The 27773-nt window shown below is 41.8% G+C and overlaps 2 protein-coding genes across 5 annotated transcripts in view; one reads left to right on the forward strand and one right to left on the reverse strand.

Annotated features, from left to right (window-relative positions):
- The window catches only part of ralgps2 (Ral GEF with PH domain and SH3 binding motif 2), an 80306-nt gene that overhangs the window by 40953 nt on the left and 11580 nt on the right, over positions 1-27773 (forward strand). For all 3 annotated transcript variants that reach the window (XM_034229798.1, XM_034229800.1, XM_034229799.1), the window contains exons 6-9: positions 4282-4365; positions 8749-8838; positions 8943-9035; positions 10039-10165. In XM_034229798.1, the coding sequence (XP_034085689.1) occupies positions 4282-4365; positions 8749-8838; positions 8943-9035; positions 10039-10165 (394 nt within the window). The remainder of the gene's footprint in view (positions 1-4281; positions 4366-8748; positions 8839-8942; positions 9036-10038; positions 10166-27773) is intronic.
- angptl1a (angiopoietin-like 1a) lies at positions 13453-27723 on the reverse strand. 2 transcript variants are annotated; one of them, XM_034229801.1, is made up of 6 exons: positions 27415-27723; positions 18809-19065; positions 18055-18675; positions 15798-15991; positions 14539-14809; positions 13453-14433 (listed from the first exon to the last, which is right to left on the reverse strand). In XM_034229801.1, exons 2-6 carry the CDS (start codon positions 18996-18998, stop codon positions 14246-14248), a joined length of 1464 nt encoding a protein of 487 aa, XP_034085692.1. In that variant the 5' UTR covers positions 18999-19065; positions 27415-27723; the 3' UTR covers positions 13453-14245. The 2 variants fall into 2 exon arrangements, with proteins under 2 accessions (XP_034085692.1, XP_034085693.1); XM_034229802.1 differs by having other exon boundaries at positions 14141-14433; positions 27490-27723.

Here is a 27773-nt window from a genome sequence, read left to right on the forward strand (position 1 = left end):
TTAGTGGCTTTGGCTGGAAAGCTTCAGCTCTCGGGAATCGGATTGCATTCTACGTGCTGCTGGGAAGTATGTCAGTTCCTCTCATGTCTGAGCACACGGCATAAAAATCCTCCGAACAGATTGAAGGTCTCATGCGAGACGATGATGACTTGTAGTTGGAGGCAGGTAACGTTTCACATACTCAGCCTTGTCTCGCCTGCAGGCTTAATGTTTTCCAGCACTGATCGTGAGATAAAACTTGCTGAAGTATTTTGTTTTTACAACCGTGCATTGAATGTTGAACGCGGTTTTCCTCGGGCCCTGTATGCTGCACATGTTGTTTTGTGGCGGAGGGTTGGGCATTAGTTGCTCGACAACAAACACAGAAGGGAATCCCACCCACACTACAGCCTGTCAGCATGATGGTTAATACACATTCATCATGCTGAACGGTGAAGAAAATAATGTTTTGGCAGTAGACAAAAAGAACCCACAGGGACAAGTTTTCCCTTTGTAGAAAGGATTTTTTCCAAACCATGGACAATCAGTTTTTCAGAAGACATCATCAAAACACATTTAATAAAACGATCTTATATTCAATGACTTATCTCGACCATTTCAGATGTAATCATGTGTACTGTTTTTCTTTTAGAATATACCAGTTGTTATTATGATAAAATCGTATTGCCGTCCAGAAGAATAAGAATGAAATCTTCATATAAGAACATGCTTAGTCTGGTCTCACTTGCCATGAAAGAAAGCCTGTACTGCTATAAGAATAATGGGGAGTACATGTACTAAAAGACCTCCTGGAAAAGTCATTCTTTCCATGGTGTGCGCACGGTAATGGAGGCTGCTGCTCGCTTGTATGTCCCTGCCAGGGTCTATAGACAAGCGTCTTTGGGTTCAAGAAAAGCGCTATAGAAATATAATTTATTATTATTATAGTTTAAAACTGTCTGAGACAATGCATTTTACTGCCTTCTCCTTTCTTTGCTCCTTGTATTTACTGTTCTGCTTTTCTGCTTTTTTCTTTCTTACTTTTTGAATCGAACAGATGATACAGGGTACATCTGTAGACTAGTACTTTTGGCTGAACATCAGTTTAGGCTTCCTCTGTTTTTGAAGTGCAGAACAGATAGATGTTTAGATGTTCCACTGTATTCCTTCCTGTATATCTCCACAATCCCCACTCTTTTTGCGGCAAACCACATTTCTTGTTCTCACTTCCTCCCTTCTTCATCTTCTTCCGCCCTGTTCCTACTATTCCTTCATGTCTTGGCCTGTGGCCTATACCTCATATGTTCTGGGATCCCAACACTTCAGTTTTCCATTTACAATGAAGAAAAAAACAACAAAAGGATTCTCTGCGGTATCTTACATGAGGTCATAGCCATTTGTGGCTTAGCCACAGCTGGTTATCTTATTCAGCCTGTGCCATGTTTATGTAATACTGCTCAGTGTGGTTGTAAAACAGAGTAGACTCAACACAGAGCTGAGTAAATAGATATGGAAATCTAGAAAATGTAATTTTAGGGTTGTTTTGGATTAGGCAACGTTTTGCTTTGTTTAATATTTGAATATGAATATTCAAGATGGAAACTTTCCATGGGGGTTAAAGGGAAGCAATGTGAAATACGACACAAAAACTTGCAGAAGATGCAAACAAGCTATAAAGTGTGTATTCTGCTTTTATTTTTACTATCTACTGGCTAACATAAATAATCTACTGTAAAATCTATTCTCTCCAGCTATATAATGGAAGCTGAAAGCATGTAATGTGCTGTCTCAGACAGTGCTGCCGTTTGGTCTGCACATGTGATGGAGAATGCACTTTACATGCAATAGGTTTATTTTTTACTGAATTCCTTTTTAATGGGATGCTGTAAATGAATGTGTGATGGAAAAGGTTCAGTGCATGGTTTCAATTTAATAGTCATAGCTATAGCATGCCATAAGAAATAGCAGTTAATGTTTATTCACCCCCTTAGTTAGTTCACTATTCAATGGTATGCTTTTACTATTGCAATTTGTGCACAATTCCTGAGCTTAGCTTCACTTACACAATTTAAGGAATCTATCTGAATCTGCTAGCTATGTGCCCAAACAGCCAGCTCCTAGCAGCGCCACAGGGCTGAGCTTTAATGAAAACACTGCTGTGCCAGACCAGCATGTGGAAATGACGGCTGGCTGTGGCTTGGCGGCGCAGGCTTCTTCAAACTGTACTCTTTTACTGCAGCCTTTAAAACTGTCTTACCAAAGCAGCCTCCTCTAAAGTCTTGCCTTTTGTCAGATAAATGTTTAAATGTTGCTTGAGTATGACATAGCACTATAAATGTGAAGGAAATACACCATAATTGTTTCTGGAGAGACTGTGGATCATTGCAGACCTGCTGTTAAAACACACTGGCATCGGTTGTTACACAACAGCGGGTGAACAATAGAGCGTGAATTACTTCAAACTTGGCGTGATGGGCAGATGGAGCGATGGTTAGTTTAGAAGACAGTCCCAGGTGGTCCAGGATTGAAGGATTATGTAGGTTGTTGAAATGTTGTGGTCTTGGTGAGTGAGGAAGACGTGGGACGGTCTGTGCACCGCCTCCCTGGGTGGTCAGGTGGTGGTCCGAGCTGCCAGGCACACAAACACATCCACCTCACACTGACTATGGAGCATCCTTGTTTAAGAAATCATCACCAACTTTGTGTGTGTTGGACAGGAGAGTGATTGACGTGATGGCAGGAAGAAGGATGTGGCTTATGTAAAAAGGACAGACGTTAAATAAACTGAGCTCTCATGGATGAGACGGGCTAGTGTCTCCTGCCCTGTGATTTAGATTATAGAAGACCTAACGGCATCTCTCCACAATGTGGTCTTTTATAGTCCCTTTTACTCTTCCCCACTCACATTTTTCCTCATCATCCTTACTCAGGCAACATAGTCCCTGGAGGCATCACCTCCCCACGCATGAACGTCTGCTTTTAACATCTGTATTTGATATGTTGCTTCTTTTACCCCCGCCGGCTGCCTCTAACTACTCGGGGACTCACCCCTGAGTGAGCATGAGTTGTCTTTGCAAGGAGCCTTCCCGATGTGGCCCGGGTCACAGAGTTGTGAGCGGTTAGCTGGAGGTTGTGTGGGGGAGCTGCTACGCGATGCAGATCTTCATATTGTCGCTCAAGTGGGCCGGGCTGGCAGGGATTAAGAGGAGAGCTTGCGCAACATTTTTCCAACTGTTACGTCAGTGTCCCTGGCCTCTGGACAGCCAGCAGAGGCCAAAGAGGGTCTGGGTTCCCCTCGCTGTGTGGTCTCTGTTTTGAACTGCAGTCCAGACCAAAATGAGACTAACCTAGTACTATTTTTACACAAATGGCAATAATTACTTATTATAGTATTTGTATGTTGTTCAACTTTTCTTTAATCAAGTTCCCAATCCCTGCCCTTTCCCTTCTTAAAAAGCGGTGAAATAAAATGTTCTTTCGGCACTACTGCTTCTACAGCTGCCTCCACAGCTGCTATTATATACATTGTCAATACAAGTGCATAAATCATAGTTGATTAAATATAAACAGCGTATGAATACACAATAATGTACTTTATTTAAAGTGAACAAATCAAAGCCTGATTATTACATTTTGAATGCGATTATTGGCAGTTATTCTGTTCTTAAGAGTAGTTTTAGCTTTTTGACATCACTCCTTTTTATTAACGTTTACTGGTTGTATTCATTTTATTAACTTGTTTAGATCTATACTGTACAAAAGGTAGTGTACTATAGTTTTCATTGTTCATTCTTTCGCTAAATAACCCCTCTGTTCATGGCGTGCATTAGCCTCTTCCTGCATGGAAAATATGAAATTACATTAGGTTTTGGGTGTGCCAGGGCATGACTAAATGGGGCAGGGTTTCCAATAATATTACTATTTACAGTAGTGGTTTTACTTCAATGTTAATTCAAAAACTCCACAGTGAGAAAAGTTGAGTTCAGGAGTCAGTGCGTAGCTTGGTTGAACATTGGAGAAAGTAAAATCAATATCATCAGTGTTCCTACACAGCTTTCCATGTTTGTTTTTGCGTTCATCCATCAATCTGTCTGAGCCTCCACTGGATCATCTCGCTTTTTCCTCCTCATCTGCTTTTCTCTACTATCATATCCTGCTCTCGTCTTGCCTTCCCACTGCGTGACCTCGGCTCGTACATGACTGTTTAGTCCATTCAGTCAAATGTTGGCGTATACAAAAAGATACTTTTGGCACAGTGCATACAGTAAATGTAATTTTCCCTGTTTGTTTGTGTGTTTTCAGGAGCTGTCAAGCTGCGGCTGGAACAAGAAGGAGAAGCACAGCTCTTCTCCAAATGTTGTGGCCTTTACTCGCAGGTTCAACCAGGTGAGAGGAATGCAGCTTTGTCACTTTCAGTACTACTTTACAACTCTTAACAAAAAGGGCTTCACAAACCAATAAAACAAGCAAAAATAACAACAATACCCACCCACCAACCAATCCATAGACAGAGCAACACATGACTATTTGATTAATAAAAGTTTTAAGTCCAACAGAACTCTATCAATACAGGACTGATTAAAACTATGATACATCTAGATAAATTAAAAGCCCCATTTAAAAGGTGCTAACTAAGGTCTCATCCCATAAAAGGAGAACAAATACAGTCCCTTCAGCAATGTTAAAGATTTATGAGCCTTAGTCTTCAAGGAATGGAGAGCTTACAGCTCCTCTTTCCATCGTGTCCTCTGCCGCCATCCTCAAAGTACTAAATCACTTCCCCAGCTCTCTGAGAGGTGATGTTTTTTTGAAGCGCCTTTCCATGGCAGCGCCCAATAATCATCATAACAATAATCTGTTTGTCCCTGCTTGTCATATGTGTATAAATAGCCCCCAGATGAAATGGGTCAGAAGGTAGTTTGTTTTGTCCCCGGCTTGTCCTTGGCTCTGGCTTTCATGAAGTTATTAGCGCACTTCTGCATCTTGGCGCAGCACGTGTGGAAACATAACAAAATGTATGCATTAGTGGGTATGACATGCCCCCCCCCAGCGCCCTGTAAAATCATCAACAGGAAGTTGTGGGTAATGATGTAAGGGGCAACCGTGACCTTTAATTCCCTTCCACTATTATTGCCAGGCTCCTTTCAGACTCACTTCCATGGCCTCCAGTATAAATATGAGATGATCTAGCAAGAATGTGTAGCTGTGGAAACTTCTCTATGTAAAGCAGATCCCAAACTGTGATTCAAGATGTTAGCTGCACACATTTCAGCTGCTTAGGAGCCAAGGAAAAAGAGCTTTTTGGATAACGGGACTCGAATTGGGAGAGCAGAGTCCCAGAGTCCTCCTTAGAAAAGAGCCGAAGCCTAATTCTCCTCCTCCTTATGTCCAGCCAGTGGAGCAGAAAACTGCGCCGTCTATCTAACAGGCGGCAAAGAGAGACTAATTCAGCCCATTATGATCAATTAGTAATCTGTCTTATTGGGTTTTGTGCTGAGAAATCATCAACTTGCATACAGTAGTCAAAAAGTAAATGTGTTTATTCAGACATAATTACAGGAGTTGTATAGAATTTGCGATGATTATAACCAAATGGGAACTGACTATATTCTAACCAGATGGGAAAGAAGACATCACAGCAGTGTATATTTAACGGCCAGAAAATATGACTAAGTCTTTAACGGTTTCATCATCATTATATATTTCCTTTTTATAGCAGCACTGCGTGAATGGCTTACTATTTACATGTAAGGTTGAATAGCAGAAACAAGAACAAAACTAGAAGAACGCAGCCATCCGCCAAGGTCAATGCTGCATTCCCAAGCTACTCGGATGGTTTCATTTCATTGGATAGTCTTTCTTCCGACTTGGTTGTGTTCATGGTATCAAGGTTGTAATATGGAAACAACATTGACATTAAAAAGAAGGTGTGTTAAAGGCCTATGTTATACCTCAGTTTTCAAGTATTTGTGTTTCAACTAAGCACAAAGAAAACCAATCATCCACAAGACCAAATGTGCAGACTTTCACATGATTTTCCTAGTTTTTTTTCAATTATACAAAAAACAAGCACAAATGTACTACACGGCAATGTTAACAAAGGTACAATTGAGTGTGACTATCGGACCCCTGATATGGATCTTCATTGACCCTTTCACTAGATTTCATGAAAATCTAGCCAATGGTTTTTCTGTAATCCTGCTGACAAACCAAAGCAAAAACATAACCCTGTTGGTGCAGGGTATTAAATATGCTGTCAGATAACGGTAAAGGAGTGATGTGACTTCCACTCAAATAGTATTCGCCGCTATTGCTATTCACCAACTTTCTCGAGTGAAATGGCTTCTTAACACAGGTCAGTTGACTCAGCACAATAACGGTACGTCCACACGGTTCCGTCACGTTGAAGCTTGCCGGTGGGCGTGTCGGGCGTGCGACCAACAACCAATCACATTAATCTCCCGCCCCGGACACACAAGCACGCCGTTTGATTGGCTAGTGCTTGTACTGGCATATGATTTGATTGGCTGGCACTTCCGTCGCCCCTTGAAAAGTTGAACTTTTCTCAACTTTCCAAGTGAGCAAAGCGACGCGACGGAACCACAATGTAGTTCGGCAAAGCTTGACGTCACCCCATTCAAAGTGAATGGGAAGCATCTCCGTTGAAGCACGCGAACCGTGTGGACGTTACGTAAGGGTCAAATCACCTAGAGTCCGTCAGTCAGCGGTCGTCCCTGTCTTTGGCATGATCTTCCTCTCATCCCATCTCTTCCTCCCTTCAGGCCATTAAACGGGTTGATTCACAGCTCTACGACTGGGTCTCTATGCTTCCGCTTATTTATGATTATTGAAGCGCTGGGGCTTCGCAGCTCCATCTGGAGGCCCTGATAGGCTCTTAAACACAACCCCGAAAAGACTTGATCTTTTCTTCAGGACATAAAGTGAGATCAAGACAAACCCCCGTAGCCCCAATTCTCTCACTCAGACCCTCATACAGACCGGTGAGTGCACTTCTGTAGAGCACTGCCATCCTTTGTGATCTCATTGCTTTGGAGGCCAAGGCTGTTGAGGACACAGGCTCCGTAATGAGACCCATGGGAAAGCGATTTGGACAGACATGCTTTGTCCAGATTGACCTCGCATATCAAGTTAGACCGCTGAGGAAACTGCAGCATGTTTTGCTTCCAGATTGGAATCACATTTTTACAGTCAATGGAAACTCCTGTCTACTGTAAACTGAAGGTAGAAGGAAGATGTGACAGCATTTGAGTTTTTATTTTCTCAAGAGAACTGCTTTTCAACATGACTGGCTCAAGGCAAGAGACATCAACTCAAGTTAAATGAAAGTTAGGGACCACCGTCTGTGTTCTCTGTCCATTTTCATCACTCCCTCATCTTTTTGTGTATTAGGAAAAGGCGATAATGAAACCCATATGGCTGCGTTTCCTACAGTATCTGCAGAGAACGAGTGTCTGTGACATGTGTTTATAAAGAAAGATGGAGAGAGACACTCTCAGTAGATTGATGAATGTATCTCCTCACTCCTCAACTCCTCTTTCCTAAAACTAAAACAACTCGAGGGGCTTTTTCCAGGAAAAAACGGGGCTAATCCAGCTGTTGGCGAATAATAAGGAATATTGAGAGCCAGGTCTTTCAACAATAATTTGACCATTAATCAGGTTTTTAATTGTGATTAATTGTTTTTTTTAAGTTGCACTGAATCAATATGCTGGTATTTATACGTTTGATTTGTGCTTGTCTTTTTTTTCAAATTATTTGTTTGATAGACAATGTTATGTTGTAACATTTAAAATAGTGGTGGTAATGGTTCTAAGATCAAGAATGAAGAAAACCATGGAAGTATACAAAAAATACACTTTATTTATAGAAACACACAGAAGAAACACCTAGCAGTCTTCAGCATGAATAGAGCAGAGTCAATTAAACAAGAACATACTACAATTAAACACTAGTGAATAATTGAGAGAATAAATCTGAGAGATAAGTGTGTGTAACAAATAAAAATAGAGATGGTAAGTGGGGGATGGTCTTATCAGAACACAATGTGCGGACAAATGTGGGCTTTGAATGGCCTCGGAGCCCTGCAGCCATGAAGCTAACTTCCCCTCACATTAACTCCTCTCTTCCCTCACTCTTCTCCTTTTTCGTCTCCCTGATCCCCCTCCTTCCAGGGCTTTAACACTGATTGATTTACTGACTTGTCCTTGTGTGTGTGTGTGCGCGTGTAATCAGAACTTTAGCTTTACCAGCATTCCCCCAAAGAGACAGATTTCAGAAATCACTCTTTCTCTGGCCAAGTACAATAAACGTACACACACACACACTCCTCTCTCGGTTGACAGATTAGGAGTTATGGTGTGTATCTGTTGTGTAATCAGTTGTAATCCGTTGGAATCAGTTGGATTTTCCTCTGAAGCTCTTATTTTTCCTCAAGAGCTAATTTATAATCTAATCTAATGGAGCGTTCCCGTTAGCAGTCGGCCCTGCGCTCTCCTGCTCCGCTTTGAGTTGTCATGACTGTCTGCAGGCCTTGGCTCCGGACTCAAAGATTGGAGATTTAACAAGGCAGAACCGCCTGTCTTTCTTTGTAAACACCTTGAACCATTATTGTTCTTTGGAGAGTGAAACGCATGAGAAATAAAGCTTGCGCGTCATCGGTTTTGCAGCATCCTGGGTCTGTTTTTCTGAGTTTTTAAGAGTGGCTTGGTGTTGTAATCTTTAATATCTATTTGTGTGCCTTTTCTCTAGACAAGTTTCTGGGTGGTACGTGAGATCCTCCATGCGCAGACGTTGAAGATCAGGGCTGAGGTGCTGAGTCTGTATATTCGCACTGCCAAGGTACACACATCCACGCTTAACTTGACATTGTTGTTCTATCCTCAGTGATGTTTGTTTTGTAAACCCAACTTAATTTGTGTTCTTTGTACTGTAACTTTTCACAGAAACTGTGTGACATGAACAACCTCCATGCGGTCATGGCTGTGGTGTCAGCGTTACAAAGTGCCCCCATCTTCAGGCTTACCAAAACATGGGCGGTGAGTATATTTGCCTTAGTTTGAACGAAAGTCTGGTTTATTAGTACAGGGCTGTTAATAAACTGGGATGTCACGTAGATCTGCACTGGAAACATAAACCAACTCTAATTAAAACTAGCACAGAAGTGTCATCACAAGATGAATGGCTGACTTCAGGAAAATGAAATAAATGAAAGCACTGTTTATAATATTAAAACCTTGAAATCACTCCTGTTTATGGGATAAAATGAGAACCTATTAAACCTCCACCAAGGAGAACTTGAGGTTTTTAGTGTAGTGTCCTTTTCTGTCATTTCTTATTCCTATCAATCCTTTCTTTAGTGACCCACCCAGCCCCTCCATACAGTATTTAGAGCGGGAACATCTTCAACAAAGTATTTTTTATTATACCATTTTCAAGCAGGAAATGATGTGGAAAGGGATAACCCATCCATTTCAGTGTTTTTAATGAAATATCTTACATAATGGCATGATGATGCTCTGATGTAATGCTGAAATGTCTTATACCCGGCTCCACAAAACCACAGGAGATTCCTTTAGCCAGGGAAATGCTGTTGCTAGCCAGGAAATAGCTCACCTGCTTCTATAACACACACTGGTTTCCTTTAGGTATCATTAGTACTTCTTAATCTTCCTATATCAGTAGATACTGTGGTCTGATGCTTTACCACTGCTGCCTCTCAAAGCTCAGTACTCTGCAGTTCAATCCTCTTGGCCTCTTGCAGGATATACACTTCATATCTGTAGCAGTTACAAATGGTCTAACAGAAACACACAAGCATGCAGCTGTGTCTATTTAAAAAACTGCATGCACTGTGGCCAGTCCATTAACCATGCAACTAGTTTGAGAGTAATGCTTTTATTCTGCAGAATGTAACTGTATTTATATACACTTAATCATATATATATATATATATATATATATACACACACACATACATTAAAGCTGTTTGTTTCTGTTAAATACTTTTCAACTCATTTCACTTTTTCTATCCCCCTTTAGTTACTGAGTCGGAAGGACAAGGCAACTTTTGATCGGCTCGACTACCTGATGTCCAAAGAAGACAACTATAAACGTCTGAGAGACTTCATAAGCAGCCAGAGCATGGTCTCTTGTATACCATACCTAGGTAACAGACACAAACATACATGATACGTTAAAGAATGCACTAAAATGTCTTTCTGCTTCTTATCTTTATGGGCTAAAGGCTAATCTAAAGACAAATCACTTGAGTTTAACAAAATGAGCTGCCTCTGCATGTGTGTCTGGTACCATTATCTCTTGGATTACTCAGTGCCAGAGTCATCAGTCAGTCACGTTTTATAGTCTGTTGTTCCTCGGTTTTTTCAGTACTTCTTTCAATAAGCTACTTGTTTCCACTGTAGCCTATAAATGTTTACTCTGTCATCTAATTTCCTGACTTTTCATTTTACTCTGCTTCTTGGAGCAGAGGAATGTCGAACATACATTTGCTGATCCATTGTGGAACATCTCCAAGTAGCTGGAACAAACACATGAATCAGTGAGAAAGAAATATGAAGAAAGCTATATTTCTTCGACTTTTCCTTATATATTTTACCCCCTCTTTGGACTCCACTGTATCACACAGCAATGATGAGTGTTGCAAGGAAAACACTCAGTGTGATGTAAGAGTGGACACACGTGTGTCTTTTTATGGCTGCACTGTTTGTTCTTGTTTTGACTTGATGAGTGGAGGACTTTGATGTTCTTCGCCACCATGGCTGTTTCTCTTCTTGCCATCAGGCTCGCATCATGGCTACTGCTGAGTGATTAGATGCTCAAGTATTTTCCAACAAACAAGGGCAAAAACAAGCTCAAGAGTCTGTCATTTTATAAACTTTTTGAACACTCATTTTCCACATTGTCTACGTCACAGAAATCTGGAAGCAATGACAGCTCAGGAAACAAATGCAAAGCTGAAGCTGTCGAATGCAATCGCTAGTTTAACCCAATGGCTCTCTCATTGTGTGTGTATGTTAAGAGGAAGGGAAGATTTTCCGTTTGGTAAGAGTTTCAGTGAAGTGTGACTCGTTGGCCATTATTAGGGTGGAGTCTCCTTGGGTTGTAAGTCGTTGTACGTGTGAGCAGGCTGGTGTTTCCTTCCAGTGTGAGCCTGTCAATGATGTGTGTGGCCGTTTGATGTGTGACCAGCTGGCTGTCCTTGGGGCTGTCCTCAGCCAAGTTGGCACAAAAAAGGGAAATCACCGCTCTCTTGTTCTCAATGCGCCTCCTCCATCATAAGCCCACTGAAAGCCGCAATGCTTGTTCCACAGCATCACTCCCAATAAGTGCTGGGTGTGTAACCGTTAAACCTGGGTTGGGTTTTTTTTCCATAATGTGTTTGTGTTCATGTTTACCTCTCTTGTCACCACTCACAGTACCTGTTGTGTCTCAAATTAAAGTCGAAACCCACAGCAGAAGTCTATAATGACCCTGTGCTTTTCTAAATACACCTCAGGTGGGTTGAGTTCTACAAAGTGTATCTGTGTAGTTTTGAGACTTCCGATCATGTTTCTGTCTTTGCTCCATTTGCACCTTTTTAGGTCTGATGCTTATCTTCAGTGATAACGCTGCTGGAGAAAGAGCCTTGTGTCTGTTGTGCGGTCACCAGGCTTTAGTTTTTCCACAGTGCTGTGTGTGTGTGTGCGACTGTGTGTGTGTGTGTAGTTGTGACTGTGTGTGTGTGTGTAGTTGCGACTGTGTGTAACTGTGTGTGTGCAACTGTGTGAACCCTGACCTGCTATTAGGCTTGGCAGACACAGCCCCCTCCTGTCTGCGCTCACCACAGGGCCAGCCTGTTAAATGCTCAGATGAGCTTGTTCCTGTTCTCTGGCCAATCATGCAAAGACAAAGAGCCCAAAGAAACGTATGGCTCCACTGTTACAAAACACACACACTTTAAAATTCACCAGCCACGTAGTGAAAGCCACGCAACAGCAGCAGCAGCAAATTGGACGTACTGCAGTGCATCAAGTGTTTTTACAGTCCACACAGCCCCAAAACACAATCGCGCGGTGACATTTGTTTCAGGAAAAAAGTGCAGTGCTTTAAAGCAAATCTAACAGTTTTGTTACACAGATGAGGGAGAATCTGAAACATGACCTTTTGCAAACATAGGTTTTTACCTTTTAATTCTGAAAGTGTCTTATTGAGCAAGAGCTCATTATGTTGAAAGTTTCTTGAATGTATGCATCAGAAACAGTGAGACAGGTCGCTATGCAGGTAGTTGGGTCTTTAATGATTTTCCTAAGCCTTTCCTTGAAGCACATTATCACTGGAATAATAGCCATTTGCTTGTTGGTCTTTGTCAGTGGAAAAAGACTAAAGAGGGCCAGAAAGCGGCACAAGGCCCCTTGACTCACTCCTGCTCCAGCATGTTGCTGTAGCTGTTGGAGTAGCTGTGGGACACAAGCAATGCTGGAATAATCGATACAAGGAAAAACACCAGGGGTAAGGTGTCATATGTGATCAGGAATGCAGCAAACTCAAACAATACTGGTTCCTTTGACCTTCAGCTTTTTGTGTAAAAAAAAAAACTAACACGAGAAGTTAGTACAGCCAAGCCTGGGCTGTTGGATATACAATGTTTTAGATGGCTGACAGCAAGCCTACCTGTCAGTTCTGCTGGCTCACTGTGTGTGTAAGAACTTAAGCTAAACAAATAGTTGACTGTGTGTCTGAGTCTCTCCTTCTGCAGTGTTTGCATCGGACGTCTCCTATCTGTTCTGACTTTCAGCTCCTTAGAGGGAAAGGTACACAGGGGAGCCACAATTTTCAAGATATACGTTTGTAAATTACGGAAAGAAAAGCTCAACGGTTTAAGTGGAAGGAATGTTCCATCCTTCTCTTCCCCGTCTCTCCATCTCTTGCCTTTTATCATCTTTACTGTCTCCCAGGTTCTTATTTTAGTCTAAATTCTTCCATTATGGCATCATTTAATATCCTCCATGTCTTCACCTTGATACATTTGAATCCGTTTCTTCAAGGCTTTCTTTTTCCCCTTAGATATTTCTTTCAAACTCTCCTTTTCTTCAATATTGAATCTTCTCTCACTTACAGTCACAGTTCTTCTTTATCTTGCCCACTTACCTACGTTGATTATTAATCGTTATCCTTCTGACCTCCTTCAGTCAGGTATTGGCAGCTTATATTGCACTTAAATCAGATCAAAGAATTCTAAAGGTGTTGGATTTTAGGTGATTGTATCAACCTTTATACCGATAAAGCCTTAGCTCATATTTTACATACTTAAAGTTTGACAATAACAGTGGAAATACTTTTAAAACCTGTATTTTACTATTCATCAGTCTCACCTTTATGAACTAGAAGATGAACTAACTGTGTTTGTGTGTGTGTGTCTCTGTTCAACTGTCATTAATGTAGCAGTACATGAGAAAACTTTTTTCAAATAATTGTTTTATTACAGGGCTTGATATAAAACAACCACGACTATACTTACTATAAATACACTGATAAATAACAACGAATGGCAGAGTGACAACATTGTGAACAATCGGCCTGAGCAGAATCACACCGCTTAAATTACCATTCACAAATTAAATCAAATATATTTACATACCATAGCCAGCTCAGCCATATGTACATTGGAAAAGCACACTGTTGCACAAGATCATTTTCTGTTTTTTTTTATAGAAACCCCAGAAGTCCAAAAGAAAAACCCAGAAAAGAGTAGGCCGAAGGTTAAGCAAGTCCTGTTCCCTAACCGTTTGATCCACAGGGAGTCTAACTGGTGACACAACTTTACATTTGAGCGTTTTTACATACATTTCTTAAACATCCCATTAAATCCAATCCCCTCTTGTATGGGCGACACTACTTTTCATTAAGTCATCATTAGCTGCTCAGAAGAAATATCATGTCTCTAGTAAATGACCATTTCCCTTTTTATAAGATGCTGATTATCATCAAGATTGAGTAAAATAGGACATTTGAGCATAATACTTGATGGTCCTGGAAAGCTTGATGGACTATAACTTTCCAGACTGAAAGATGGAAGATGGAGCAGTGACTTAGGAAAGGCACTGGCATCAGTTTTCATTTCAAAGTCAACTTTGGAGCTAGTCATAGCAACACTTTTAGAGTCTTAATTCCCCGGCGTCTCTTCCTCCTTCGTATTTTACAAGGAGGGACACTGAGTTGCATTCAAAGGGAACTGAAGTGCTGTGTTTCAGTCAATCGGTCGGATCATAAGGCGGACTGACTTAAGGGAGTAGAACCCTCCTCCATAGTCTGCCCAGAAGATCCCATCCTGAAATTTGCTTCGGTAAACTCCCCCGCTGTACCACACGCCATTCAGGTTAGTCTGGCCACATGAATTGTACCACCAGCCACCCTTATGGAAATGGGCGCAATTACCTAATAGAGAGAGACACAACATGATGAAAAAGATGAGTATAAAACCCTTTGATGTGTCACTTTTTAAAAAAAACATTTGGAATTCAGCTTACTACTCCCCCTTACCTGAAAATGCATCCTTGTCGCGATCCAGCGTGGTGAACTGTTTGCCGTTGTGGCTGCTGAAGGAGTCCCCAGCGTTGCCCTGGTAGGTGCCGAGCCTCAGCCGATAACCCCCGCTCTCTGGCTCCAGGTGGAAGCTGCTGTACTCGGCGTACACCTTCTTCCCCGTCCAATCCTCCATCTCTATCATCAGCTTATAGTCGCCCTGCTTCCCCAGGTTGTAAATATTTTCCAGCCCAAGCCAGTGTTCACCATCTATGTTTCCAAAGCCTTTCTGTAGGGGACAAGCACCACAGCATGTTCTTTCTCATTAATTGTCAGTTGTGGTTTCATGTAAAAATGGCATTGCAACGTAGCGTAAACCAATAAAGTTCTGTATTAATACGAGTAAGTCGACACTGAGTGAGCCAAGTGGTGAAAGAACAGTTTTCTTTTTATTCTATGGTTACAGAGCGCCTACCATGTCCAAAAAACATAAACAGTAAAGCTGAGTGAGGTTAATAAGACTTTCTAGCAGGGTGCTGAGTTTAAAGGAGTCTGCAATCAAGTAAAATGAAATCAGATCTGCTTATTGTTGAGACGATAATGTGTTACGGTTATGAACCGTGGTTCTCACTCAAGACAATTATTGAATGGCCAGGGCAATTGAGATTTGGCCGCAGCTGGATGGAGAGTTGACTAAAGCTAAATGCAGAAACACATTTATGTTCCTGATTTAAACAACATGTTAGTATTGATTTCTTGAACCAATTTTATGGCAGGAAAGAAAACTCTTGGCATTTCCATATTTTTTTAAGAGGAACCTTGGAGACTCGTCAGGCTGTGACTGTTTTTTAAAACGTATTTGTCTGTCCCCTGCTTTGATACATGATACAGGAACTATCCTGTATCACATCTCAATCACAATATTTGAACCATTACAAGAAGAGGTTGAAGAGATCCTCCCCAGTGATGTTGAACTGTGTTTCCTTGTCAGCTCACTGTTTCTTATGTCTATGCAGATCCCTGGCTCTAGCTGTTGGCTCTTTCAGTGTGAGGAAATCCCCTGCTAAGCTGTTTACATTGATGGAGATAGTGCTTGCTTAGTGGCCCCGATTTGAACTGCTAAAAGTGGGTCGCTTAGGGAATGGGAAAAGAAAAGCTGTGAAATCAGTTCTCGCTCCTGCTTAAATATATTTATTCCAGCCATTTAAACCAGGAAGAGTCAACACTTAGGCGATACAATGTTATGATATCTCAAATCTCGTCGATGTCAGCCCTACCTTGTAGTTGTCCCAGTTCCGAAAGAAGTTTACAGAGCCATCTCTCCTCCTTTGCAGCACAGTCCATCCTCCATTGTCAAGGCCATGTTCACACCAGGCTTGTATTAACCGGTCACTGCCATCGGTCTTAAGCAGGTACATCCCACTGGTGGTGTGGCCTGCCTGCCGCACCTGGAAACAGTCTTTGAACGGACCTGTGGATAGAAAGAAGGTTAAATACAGACACGATTTCACAACGTTTGTATTTAAGGGAATCCCTATTGTAAAATCACCATTTTCTCACAATCTATTGTTATAGGGCAACTTGCATTATCATTATATTCCAATTATTCCTCTGTTTCCTAAGTATTTGGGGATTAGTAGTTCATGATTCTTTGCTCAACTAGTAAAAAGACAGTTTTGAACTAATAACTTATATAATAATATTTTATAGGTTGTATATCTATATTTTTTGTAACTCTATTTATGATTCCTACTAAAATCCTCCATTGAAAGATTTTATTTAGTTTGAGCTCACTGAACAAATATGAACAAGATGTCTGGTTTTATTGCATATGCAAAACTCATCATCATCATCATCAAGTCTAGTAGTTCGAGACAGCAGACAAGAGGAAAAGGGAGCGAAAGTAAGGTTTGACTGGATGTATTGTGGCCACATTCTTTTCAAAATATCTTTTCTATTACAAAGTTATACAAAGAAATGAATGAATATTGACTTAGATTTAGCCTTCAAATTAGGCAATATGGTAGCACTGCACCCAGAGCTGAAGCAGCTGAACCCCAACCCACCATATTTCCTCTGTTTTCCCCTGTGTGAATGTGTATTAAATCAGCATGAACACCGGCATTGTGTGGGGGCCTCCGGGGCCTAAAGGTCCATGGAAGATGGTTTTCTCAGCTGAGTGTAGGAGCACATAGGGACCCAGTGTATTGCCCTAGCACAGATACCTAAAACTCCCCAGCACAAGCTTGTATTTTTCTTGTAATGATATGTGTTCATCAGACGTGTCAGTGAGGGGGTTCTCTGATGTATTCCCTCTTTCTCCTTTCCTTTCACTTTCTTGTTAGGTTCTCCGAACAGAGCTTTTAAGGCTTGGGGTTAAAAATAAATCTGGTAAACAAGCCATAATGGTTGAGAAAGGGCTTGCCTGGACCAAACTGTGGTCAGGTACTGTGTATTTTACAGTTAAAGTAAAACTTTATGGTCGAAAGCCTAATAGTGGTATTTGGTGGCTTGTATTTGGGGGGGATGAACTTTTCCCTTTTTTCGTTTATGATTTAGATCCCTTGATTCCATTCACTCTCAGTCTTATACATTTAACAGAAAGGACAAGTATACATCCGTATCAGAAGGAATTGGATAAATATGTTGTATGGACACAAGATGTAGAAATATACATTTACAGTAGAAATGTTCCCTAAAACTTTAAACATGATGGATGATGCGTCAGCCAACAAATCCGATATGATCCTTCTCTGGCTTTCCGTTGCTTCTTTTGGTTGTAAATACTTTAACAGGATCCAGATTGAAAGCTTTGTTTAAGTCATTGGTGCACTGATACTTCAGCTTCTCTGAAGACCTCCCTCTCAGTTAGACCATTTCAAATATTAATATCTCCCATGGGTGCTATTGCTCCATTGTTGTGGTTGTTTCCATGGTACCCAACCAACACCAAAGTACATGGACATTTATTTTTATTTTTAACCTAAAATATTTTGTGAGTGAACGCAGTGAATTTTAAATTGGAGATAATCTTGCTTCAAAGTCAGAATTTTTCAATCTCTGTGAGATCAAAAGTACAGCAGTCTCCTATCTGATTTGACCTTTTGCTGTCCGTCTGAAGTGTGCTCCGTTAAGTCTAAACCTGGCTTCTTTTTAAATCTTGCATGGACTTACTGTAAATCTGACTAAATCCTATGAAGAAGCTTTATATTACTGTTCTCTGATGTATTTTTAATGCAGTTCAAAGAGGTCTTATCTGCATCCCACCAATTAAGTACACATGCTCAGTACTGTACAGCCAATACAAACAGCCAAGTAGGAATCATTGGAATGTATGATTTCACTGCCTTTACATCATGCCAAGGATTAGCCAACAGTGCCTCAGCAATACCAACTTCTGCCAAACATTACGTTCTTAATAGCACATAGTAATTGTCCTAATTAATCTCACACACAACTGACAAAGAACAATTGCCTTGTGTTCAGACAATTATTTCTTTCCGTATCCCATTCCAAGTTCAAATTGGGACTTACCATCAGAGGTAAGTGTTCCCTGTGGTGGTGGTGGGTCAATCCCAAAAGGACTTGCAGTAGGGGATTCCATGCGTGATCCTCTAGGAAAGGCCCGGTTGTTATGGTCCCTCTGTATCTCATTGGTGAAACGGCTGTTAACTGGTAGATGCTGCGGGACCACCTGTACCAGGGGGGGGACAACAGGCAGCTCACCGCGTCCCGCAGTCCTCATACACTGTTCCTCCAGTGCAGAGATGAGAATGGACTGGTTGTTGACCACTCCTGCCATTGTTGCAAACCTGGACTCCAGCTCCTTATACCTTGAAGCCAGTCGCATCATTTCAGAGGTCACATTGAGGACGCGGTTTTCCAGCTGGGCCAGCTCCAGAGAGTTGTCTCTTTTCCTGATGATCTCATGTAGCAGCTGCATGTAGAGTTGGGTCACCCTGGAGTTCATGTTCCTGCTTTCCTTCCGCAGCAGCTTCATCTCATTTACCAAGTTACCATCCACATCCACCACCAGGTGCAGCGTCTCAATCTCACGCCTCTGTTTATTAAGCACCTCCCGCACATCTGAAATGTCCATACGGGTCACTCGGTCCTTGTCTGGCTCTGGGCCTGTGGTGCTGGCACATATTGGACCTGTTGACAGATGTGAAATACATAGGAGATTACCAGGAAGCAATTTGGAGTTTTTGAAAAGCAAGGATTTGTTACATGAAATATATTGGGAAAAACCAAAGGTATATGACATAAAATAAGTTATCCTTTGAACCTGTGATTCTCTCCTCGGGCACAAGGAAGGTGTAGGAACACTTTTTGCCATTAGGATCGATGGGGGCTCTTTTACTCCTACGGAGAGTAGGCTCTTTGGTCCTGCGTGCATCAATGGAGCTCCTGCAGAAACCTTCCTCCCAGAGGGAGAGGCAGAGCAGGGCGCACAGGCTCCACACCAGCCCCTGCATGCTTCTGGCTGGTTAGATGGATAGATGGACAGCTACTGGTGCTCCCTCCAAGTCCCCCCAAGCCTCCCTGCAAGAAAACAAGATCTTAAGAGTCAGGACCCTGAGCAGACACTTCTTTGTTTACAACATTTTACAAAAGGAATGTTAAAAGCAGAGGTGTTGGATGTATGCTGTCCCAGAGTCGAGGAACTAGCTGTCGGATGCTTTACGATTTTAATGAAAAGGTATCGGACACTTCTTTTTAAATATTCACAGACAATCAGTTATTCTTTGGAAAAGTGCTCACTCTGTGTTTAACCAGTTTGTTGTTTATGTTAAAGAACCAAAGAGAGAACACATTTGCCCACGGGACGTGGTCTGCTTTCTGTCTCTGGTCGTTCTCCGGCTGACAGACACCCACATTTTGTTGAGGTCCCGTTGGCTCCCCCCTATCAAAGGCCCAGAACTTTAAGCTTGTGATTCATGTCCTTAAGTTCCAAGCATTTGGTTGAAAAGGCCTCTAAAAGGGATCAAGCCCTCCTTTCCTGCATAGATATCTGACATAAATTGACCCCTTCTTCTGATTTGCAGTTTCCTGTGAGAGCAATTAAATGTTCTAACTACTGAGCACCCACTGCTCCACCTGGCTCCATACATTAACCCATCATTTATGGTAGGAGTTATTATTTGTGTTTCACAAAACACATAATTAGGCGTCGCTACAAGGGCAAGAGTCCATGCAAGGAAAACAGTTTGTGTAGAGTTGTTTTCTAATCTGAAGGGTGACTGCCGGCACTCCCTCGCCTCCTATCCTTGCTGATGTTAGCTCTGTTTCTCATCAGTGCACAGTGCACAGTGCTCCATTTAACACCCTGTCTTGGGCATGCAAAACACTCTTTAGTCCTCCTTATCCACTCTGTCACTCTTCATCCAATCTTTACTTGGTGCCACCTCATTAAGTCCTACCTCCACCCTGAAACTCAGGCCCTTTGTGTCCCATATGATGCCATTGTGCTTCTTTAGGAATTCTGGCAATTCTGTCACTTGGAACAATATCGAAAAGGGACAGAATTACAGCTCGTACTGGAAATCTCGCTGGTATGCATAAGCTTGTGTGTCCATCGGTATGATTAAATACCGTGCGTGCATGACTATCCAGAGACTTTATTCTTTTTCAGGACCATGTGTTTTTCCAGCAGCCAATGTGTCTGACAGCGTAACCAGGTACTGTATCCTTGCTGACCTCGGTGAGAGATGCTAATGACTTTAACAGCAGCGTTACCAGTATCGGTTCTCTCAACTACGTCTTCTCTTCCAGACTGGCTTTCTACTGTCGCTTGGAGTTCCATAAGTGTTTATATCCAGCATCATCCACATCAAGTATGAACTGGACAGGCAACATTACAGCTCATCCATCAGCTATCACCTCCTTCATCTATTTCTTGTTATACTTTTATTTTCCGTCTCCTCCACTCTGTTCTCTCTTTCCTGTCTTCTGGAGTCTGTTTTCATCTTGGTAGGTGGTTCTGAGTATGAAGGGGCCTAGTCCCTTTCATGGAACCACAACATATCAAAGACATTCCAGGGAACATGGAGAGGTCACCAGTGTGTCTTTAAGTTTACGGCGCTTCCTCAGAACAAGCAGAGCAGCTTCTTTTTTCCACCCCATCAAACCAAAACTGAACCCTGTGGAAGTGCTTGGGGACTGGGAAAGCATTTGAGTGGAAAATGTAAAGTGGTCACCTATGGGAATAAAGATTCATGCAAATGAATGGGCCTTCGCATACCTTGTTTGCAGTCAGTATGTTGTTTTTGCTGAGATTGGAAATGTTGATTTCCCTCTGCAATCTCATAGCTTAAGGGTGATGCTTGTACAGATCAGTGCAGCTGCCCTACTTGACCAACTATATTGGGTTGTCAGAGTTGGAATGGGCCATTATTCTGGTCAGATGCCTAAACTTACATTTCGTCACTAGTACATGTACTACGTAATGACAATAAAGTTGAATCTGATTATTCTATGAATAGCATCAGCAACTTTTTAGATTCAGCACAAATACTAAAAGTCCACGCATGGCTGACGAGACACCACTTGGATGTTTCTCAGCAGGCTGCACTTAAATTTGAAGGACCCGTCTGTTACTGAATCTCATTTAAGTTACAATAGAAGTACTTTTCAATTCCTGTATTTATGTTTTTCTGCTATTTTTATGACAAGTTAATCCAAGTAGAGAGGATTTACTATATGCTTTGAATTATTTCCATGTTCTGTAAAAAGACTACTGTTTTATTTAAGCTATCATTTACTAATACTACATGTCTGTGGTGTGTGCCTTGGCATGAATAAGCAATCTTCCCTCACATTGTGTGAGTCGCGTGTTTATTTAGTTTGAAATGAATTGTAAGGTACTCGAGAAATGTAACTCTTAATCTGAATCAAGAGGATCACTGATCTATGAGCGCAGATACTACAGAGACAGAACAAGGGAAGGAGATGAGAAACGACAGTATTTAAGGCTGACACAAAGCACTCTGATTTAAAAAGAAAGCACACACGACACTGGATTGAAGATGGAAGATACTTATAGTGATAGTCATTTTCCACTTCCTGGCCAGGTATGAACTTAAGGCAGCTTCTATCATAGATTGAAATACTCTTATCCCTCCTAAGCCTTGAAAGATTTGCACTCTTTCCTAAAATATTTTCCTCTTTCATATTTTTGTCTACGGAATTACTTTTCCTCTTTGTTTACTTTCCCTTCACTTTCGAATACTTTCCTTTCTCTTTGCTTTTTCTGTTTGATGTCCTCTATTCTCTCTCCAGGTCTTTTTGTTACAGCCAAATCACTTAAGCAGCAGGCTGAACATACGTTTGAAAGTCACAGGCTGTAAAAAGTAGAGCAAGTAATGGATATTTAAACAGATTATCTCTTCAATTTGAGTAAGATTTATTACATTTCTTGTTTTCTCAGCCCTACTGACAAACAGCTGTTAAATTCTGTAACATCCATGTGAAACGTGGAATAAAAGACTTGCACTGGGCCCTTTACTTTGCCTATATTTTGTCATCAGTATGAGCTTCCCAAGTGCACTGTTGGGTCCACACCACACTAATAGTTATAAATAGCCAGCAGACATATAACAGTGTCTTTTTAATTGTTCTAATTTCCCTCTGTCTCTCTCTCTGTCTGTCTTGGCTGTGGTTTAAATCATCGTCATGGCTGTGGCACAGTTTAAGAAAAGGCTGTGTTTTATTTGTGGCCTACTTTTGCCCTTTTTTTACACTCGATAAAGCCCACAACTATTTCTTAATGGGTTTGTCTTGCTTAAATTATGTTCACCCCAATCTCACACTGGAAGTGTGCATATAGTGAGGACACTATATTTTGTGTGTGGATGTTTTCACTTTAATGATCATTAGCTTTGCCCCCAAGTTATTTTCTTCTGCATGTCGTCAGAGAGGAATTGAGCAGAGAAGTCATTAAGCTGGACGTCTGCTTACATTACTGCTGGACGGGAGAAATGTGTTTTGCCACATTGGTTAAACAGTGTAAAGGATGTTGGTTTGTATCTCAGAAAGACAGCCATATGTCTCACTGGTGGCTTCTGGTTACTCAGTATGAAGTGCACATACTGATCTGAGCCAGAGCAAACTGCCTAATTAACTAATTGATGAACAATCTTTATAAACGGCTTCTATTGGAAATTGGCTCAATACAGGTTTGTGCTGTATGTCATTGTTTTTACTGTACTTATACATACTTATAACATGACCATACAGGCACATTTAGATCTCTCTTAAGCAGTTTCAGCAAAAAAAGATCAATATAACATTAAAGAAGGTAGGACTGCTGCCGAACTGTTCGTATTAGCTAGGTATACCTAATACACTGGCACAGTTTCTATATGTACAATATAATTACAGTCGTAAGAAAAGAAAAGTCAGAAAATCCAATACCATATTTTGTCTTTCTTGATGTTTTGAACTGGCATAAAATGAACACAATCGGGTAGGATATGTTGTGGTGATGTGCCATTATATATTGTGCACTGGACCGTTCATGCATGTTTCAGGTGAGAACCAAAGCCCACAAGAGTGTCACATTTATATTCAGGCTGTCATCATACCAGAAGTTCTGTTTGACGGTTGCGTGGGTTTCAAAGCTCCCGGTCTCCTGCAGTTTTCACCAGTCTCTTGCTGGAGACAAATCATTTATATTTGTATAGCCGATGTATTTTCCAGCCTCAAAATCCTGAGCTTCCACTCCTACATCTGGCCCTCAGACTTTCCCACAACATGTCCGAAATGCCTTAAAACACACACCACATCACTGGTCAGAAGAAAGAGAGAAAAGTAAAAACAATCCGGGGGGGGGTGAAAGAAAAGAGTTAAATAAACTGCAGCACCGCTTTACATGATAACATGGAGTGCAGCCAGAGCCTTTTATCCACACATGATGTCATCGGCAGCCACTGTTTTAGAGTTTCATGACCATTCATATTATTTTTCCCTCAGAAGCACAAAATGACTCCTTGTTTTGTGCTTGCTAAAACAATTGGTTACAGAGCCACGGGTGGGAAAAAGAAGAAAATCTGACAGCTGAGAAACCATTTTACTAATTTGTAATAAAGGACAGATTAAAAGGAGGGCAAAGAAATAGCTACGTGAGGTTATTGAGGACAGAGGCTGTGAGCACAGCATGAGTGTGGAAGTACTGACATTATGAAACAATTAAAGAGAACAACACTACACTCTTAAAGCAGCTCTAACAAAAACAAGAAAAAGTCATAAAATCCTCATCAGCAAAATGGAAGAAAGCTAAGTGTGATTAAATCCTGCTACTACAGTAGAATAGGAAATATATATTGAACATTGCATGTTGGAAATATTAATGGGGAAAGGTGGATACAAAGATATAATGGGATTTTTCTCTGTGTTTAATAACTTGAACTATATTTGAGACTGGAGCCCTTTAGATTAGATTAAAACAATGAAAAATGAGGTGGAAAAACAAAGACATTTTGTTTTACTTAAAAAGACATTAGCCTGTTGTTAGAGCCAACCAACCCAATAAAATAAAGAAGTAGTTTCTGCCTCCTGCTTTCTAGCTGCTGAGTTGTCTTCCTTCATGATGCTGTATTACTTAGTGGGGAGACCCCAAACACCCCTGAGGCCCCTTGGCCCCATCTGTTTTCTTTCCTCTGTAGTGAAACTCTAAACATGTGGGCTGATGTTGAGGGTCAGAGGTCTATATGCAGGATTAGGGTGCAGCTCCACCCTTCCTCTGCCTCAACCCCCCCACCCGTCCGCTCCACAACCCCCTGCAATCAATCGCCCTTTGTGAAACACGGGTTCCCCCTCTTCCTCAGCACAAACATAAATGCACAAACACACACCTCTTATGTTCGAGCTATCCAGAGTTCATATAAGGCCGCCTCTCTCTGTCATACTTTGTCAAGATAAGGGCTCTCCAACACCCTCCTCCATTACTCCGTGACATCCTCTCACCTCACCCCATCGCAGAACAAACACACAGCCTGTCCATCAACACAAACACAACTCTCATTGTGCACAAACTCACAATAATATGTGCAGGCGAAATCTTAATGTGTGCCTAAAATCTGCCACAGTTTACCGCAGTAATGTATTGCACAGGCTAATAGATTAGCTCTGGTGGCTTTTCTCTGATTGAATTATACTCGTAAAGGGACACTTGGCTTCAAACAAACACACGCTGCGGCTAATGTTACACGCATTGGAAAAGAGCTGGAGGAGGGTGAGGGCAGAGAGGAGAGCCGGGAGGAGGGACTATTAACATTTTACAGCATTTATACAGATGTTTTTTTGCCTGGATGATGAATATTTTCAGATTTAGGAGATCACTCATAACCATTCAAACTCTTTCTTTGTTTTGTTTCTGCCCTAAGTGGCACCTCACCTTAAGCTCATACCTCTGACTGCACATGCTTTGTATTAGTTGAATTGGCAAAGAAGAACGCATAAATTCAAACAAATACACGCTCATTGCCCACTGGCTCTACTTAGTTACATACCTCCTCTTCTCTTGAGTGTTTGTCCTGACGTCCAGCCTGACCTCTTCCTCCCTACGGTGACCTGTCTGTTCAACTGTGTCCAAGCTCTCATTAGGGAGATCCCAATTAAGCTTCACAGTGCAGCTACAGACTTGTCTTTCTTTGAATGTTTGCTACAGCCTTGGCTCATTTTTTCTTTTTTTTCTTTACCAAATCCACCAGCGCTACAGGCAGCACTGTGGTGTATGATGTAGGTTTGAGTTTTAAGAGGTAGACTATGTCTGGCTTGTTTTGCTGTGGTTGGTTTAACCGCATGTGGTCAGCAGTGTTTTCAGACAAGCCCATGTCTGTATCCAGAGAGTGTGTTATCTGTGTCTGCTTCTATACAGTATGTGTTCTACTGATAAGATCATCTGAGGCTGTTTCTGTGCAACACACAGCCTCAGGTCACATAGTGAGATACGATTGGCCCATCACCTAAAAAACACAAAATGGCTGTTGCTGGCTGATTGAGCTATCAATCTCCTGCTGCGTAACAACATAGTGTGTGACGGGCAGCCGGGGGAGGGCAGCGGTTAGTGGGCCCCGACAGCTGACCCACACACTACCTGACCGCTATTTATTGCCATGTCCTGGAGTTTTAAAAACGTAAAATAGGAAGGACATCAAACAGAAAGTCTGTGATTTATAGTCACTGTTGAGGGTTAAGAGAATGGTTAGTTTATGTTTGGGTTGGTTGTAATGATCCATTTAAAGCTTTCTCCCAGACTCTGTCCCCCAGCACAGAATGTTCTGGATATTTCTCAGACAGCTGCTCCCTTTTCTCTTTATCTTTTCAGTTTTTCTTTTCCAGGCTGAGTTATTATAGGTATTGCTATTCTGATTTATTACTGTAAGGAAAAAACCAGCAAGCTCATGAAATGTTTTCTTAGCCTTTTGCCATATCTCTCTCTCTGTGTGTGTGTGTGTGTGTGTGTGTGTGTGTGTGTGTGTGTGTGTGTGTGTGTGTGTGTGTGTGTGTGTGTGTGTGTGTGTGTGTGTGTGGTGTGTGTGTGTGTGTGTGTGTGTGTGTGTGTGTGTGTGTGTGTGTGTGTGTGTGTGTGTGTGTGTGTGTGTGTGTGTGTGTGTGTGTGTGTGTGTGTGTGTGTGTGTGGTGTGTGTGTGTGTGTGTGTGTGTGTGTGTGTGTGTGTGTGTGTGTGTGTGTGTGTGTGTGTGTGTGTGTGTGTGTGTGTGTGTGTGTGTGTGTGTGTGTACATACAGCATTCACAGATGTGGCTTTGTAGCAAACAGAATATTTTCCACGGATCCCACCAACAGGCCGTGAATGTAAGTGAAAACATTTGAAGATAATTGTGAGTTGCTGATATGGAAGTGCTCCAGATTTATGCTATTAAGGTTCAAAGCTTTTGAGATCATGGCATTTCAATGGCGGTCTCTTATGTCCATGGGGTGTATGAGATAGAGGATGTGGTCAGGGTTGGATTACATTGTATCATCACTTGCACCCCCCCCACCCCTTCAACAGACTTCTCAAAGAAACATCTTGATAACTTTTAAGGAAACAGCAATTTGTTTTCTGTGCATCTCAGTGATCTCCCGTCCCCCAGGCGAGGGGAAGCATGTGCTGAGAGATATGTCATCACCTCATTAGGCGTAACATTATTGATCTAACCCTGATTCCACCAGGCTGACTCGCCTCCATCCCTGCACCCCACCAGTAGACCGGCTCAGATGGTGCTGTATTAGGAAACCAAAAGCCGAGAAAAAATAAACAAGCCTGGCTCCAGAGCTCAAATCTCTCCATCAGATCGGTCTCACTCGTGTGTTTTGCTGGAATGCCCTACTTTCATTTATCTGTACTTTGTTCCCCTTTAGCTTTCTGTTATTTGTCAGATCCGGCATTTTGTAAATGTTAGTTTCATTATAACACCTCTACTTGTTCCAAAGGAAAGCAGTGACAATGACAACATCATTTTCAATATTTAAGGCTTTTTCTTTACATTACTATTTTCTACACAATGGAAACTCTAAAAGCACCGTACTGAGCAAATCGGTTCCTGTATTTTGCCACCACAAATGGCGTGCTCGTGCCTTTTTAACATCTGATACTTCTCATAAGCTACAGGTCACATGTGTTGAATTGATTACAAATGATGATGATTTCAGCATGCTATATACACAGTATATTGCAGGCCTCAGAGTCTAGAGAAAAGCCAAAGAAGCGTTGCTAAATGTTTCTGTCTGCAGCCGGAGCCTCCAGTCACGAAACGTCCTAACCTCTCCAACCTCTCAGCCAGAGCTCTCGCAGCTGCCCAGTCACACACACATACTGTCATGCTGACACACACACACGCACATACTCCAAAACAAACTTGAAACAGAATTAACAGAGGCAACATTTACCTTGTTTTGTTACCAGTAGTGGGGGTTTGTTTCCTTCAGTTATAGTTTCACGTGTGTATTGTTTTGTGTCCTCACCGAGCTGCATTGTTTAGGACTCATCTCTCTGTCTCTTTATCCCAGTCTTCTGAGTCGCTCCTCCTGTCCTGCAGCATGAAATCACAATATGAAAGCTTTTTTCTTTTAGCTAAGGCCCTACTTCCGAAAGATGCGCTCCTCTCTGTGGACTCAGCTGTCCTGGGGCCCGGGCTGGGGCATGGTTCAATAGCCGGCCACTTCCACAGACTGAGCCTTGACGACTGATGCCTTGAGTTTTTCACAAAGGATGGGGGAGATCAGTAGAGGGAGGGGAAGAAGGAAGA

This window comes from Gymnodraco acuticeps, unplaced genomic scaffold (genome assembly GCF_902827175.1).
Source record: "Gymnodraco acuticeps unplaced genomic scaffold, fGymAcu1.1, whole genome shotgun sequence".
In the NCBI taxonomy this organism is placed as follows: domain Eukaryota; kingdom Metazoa; phylum Chordata; class Actinopteri; order Perciformes; family Bathydraconidae; genus Gymnodraco; species Gymnodraco acuticeps.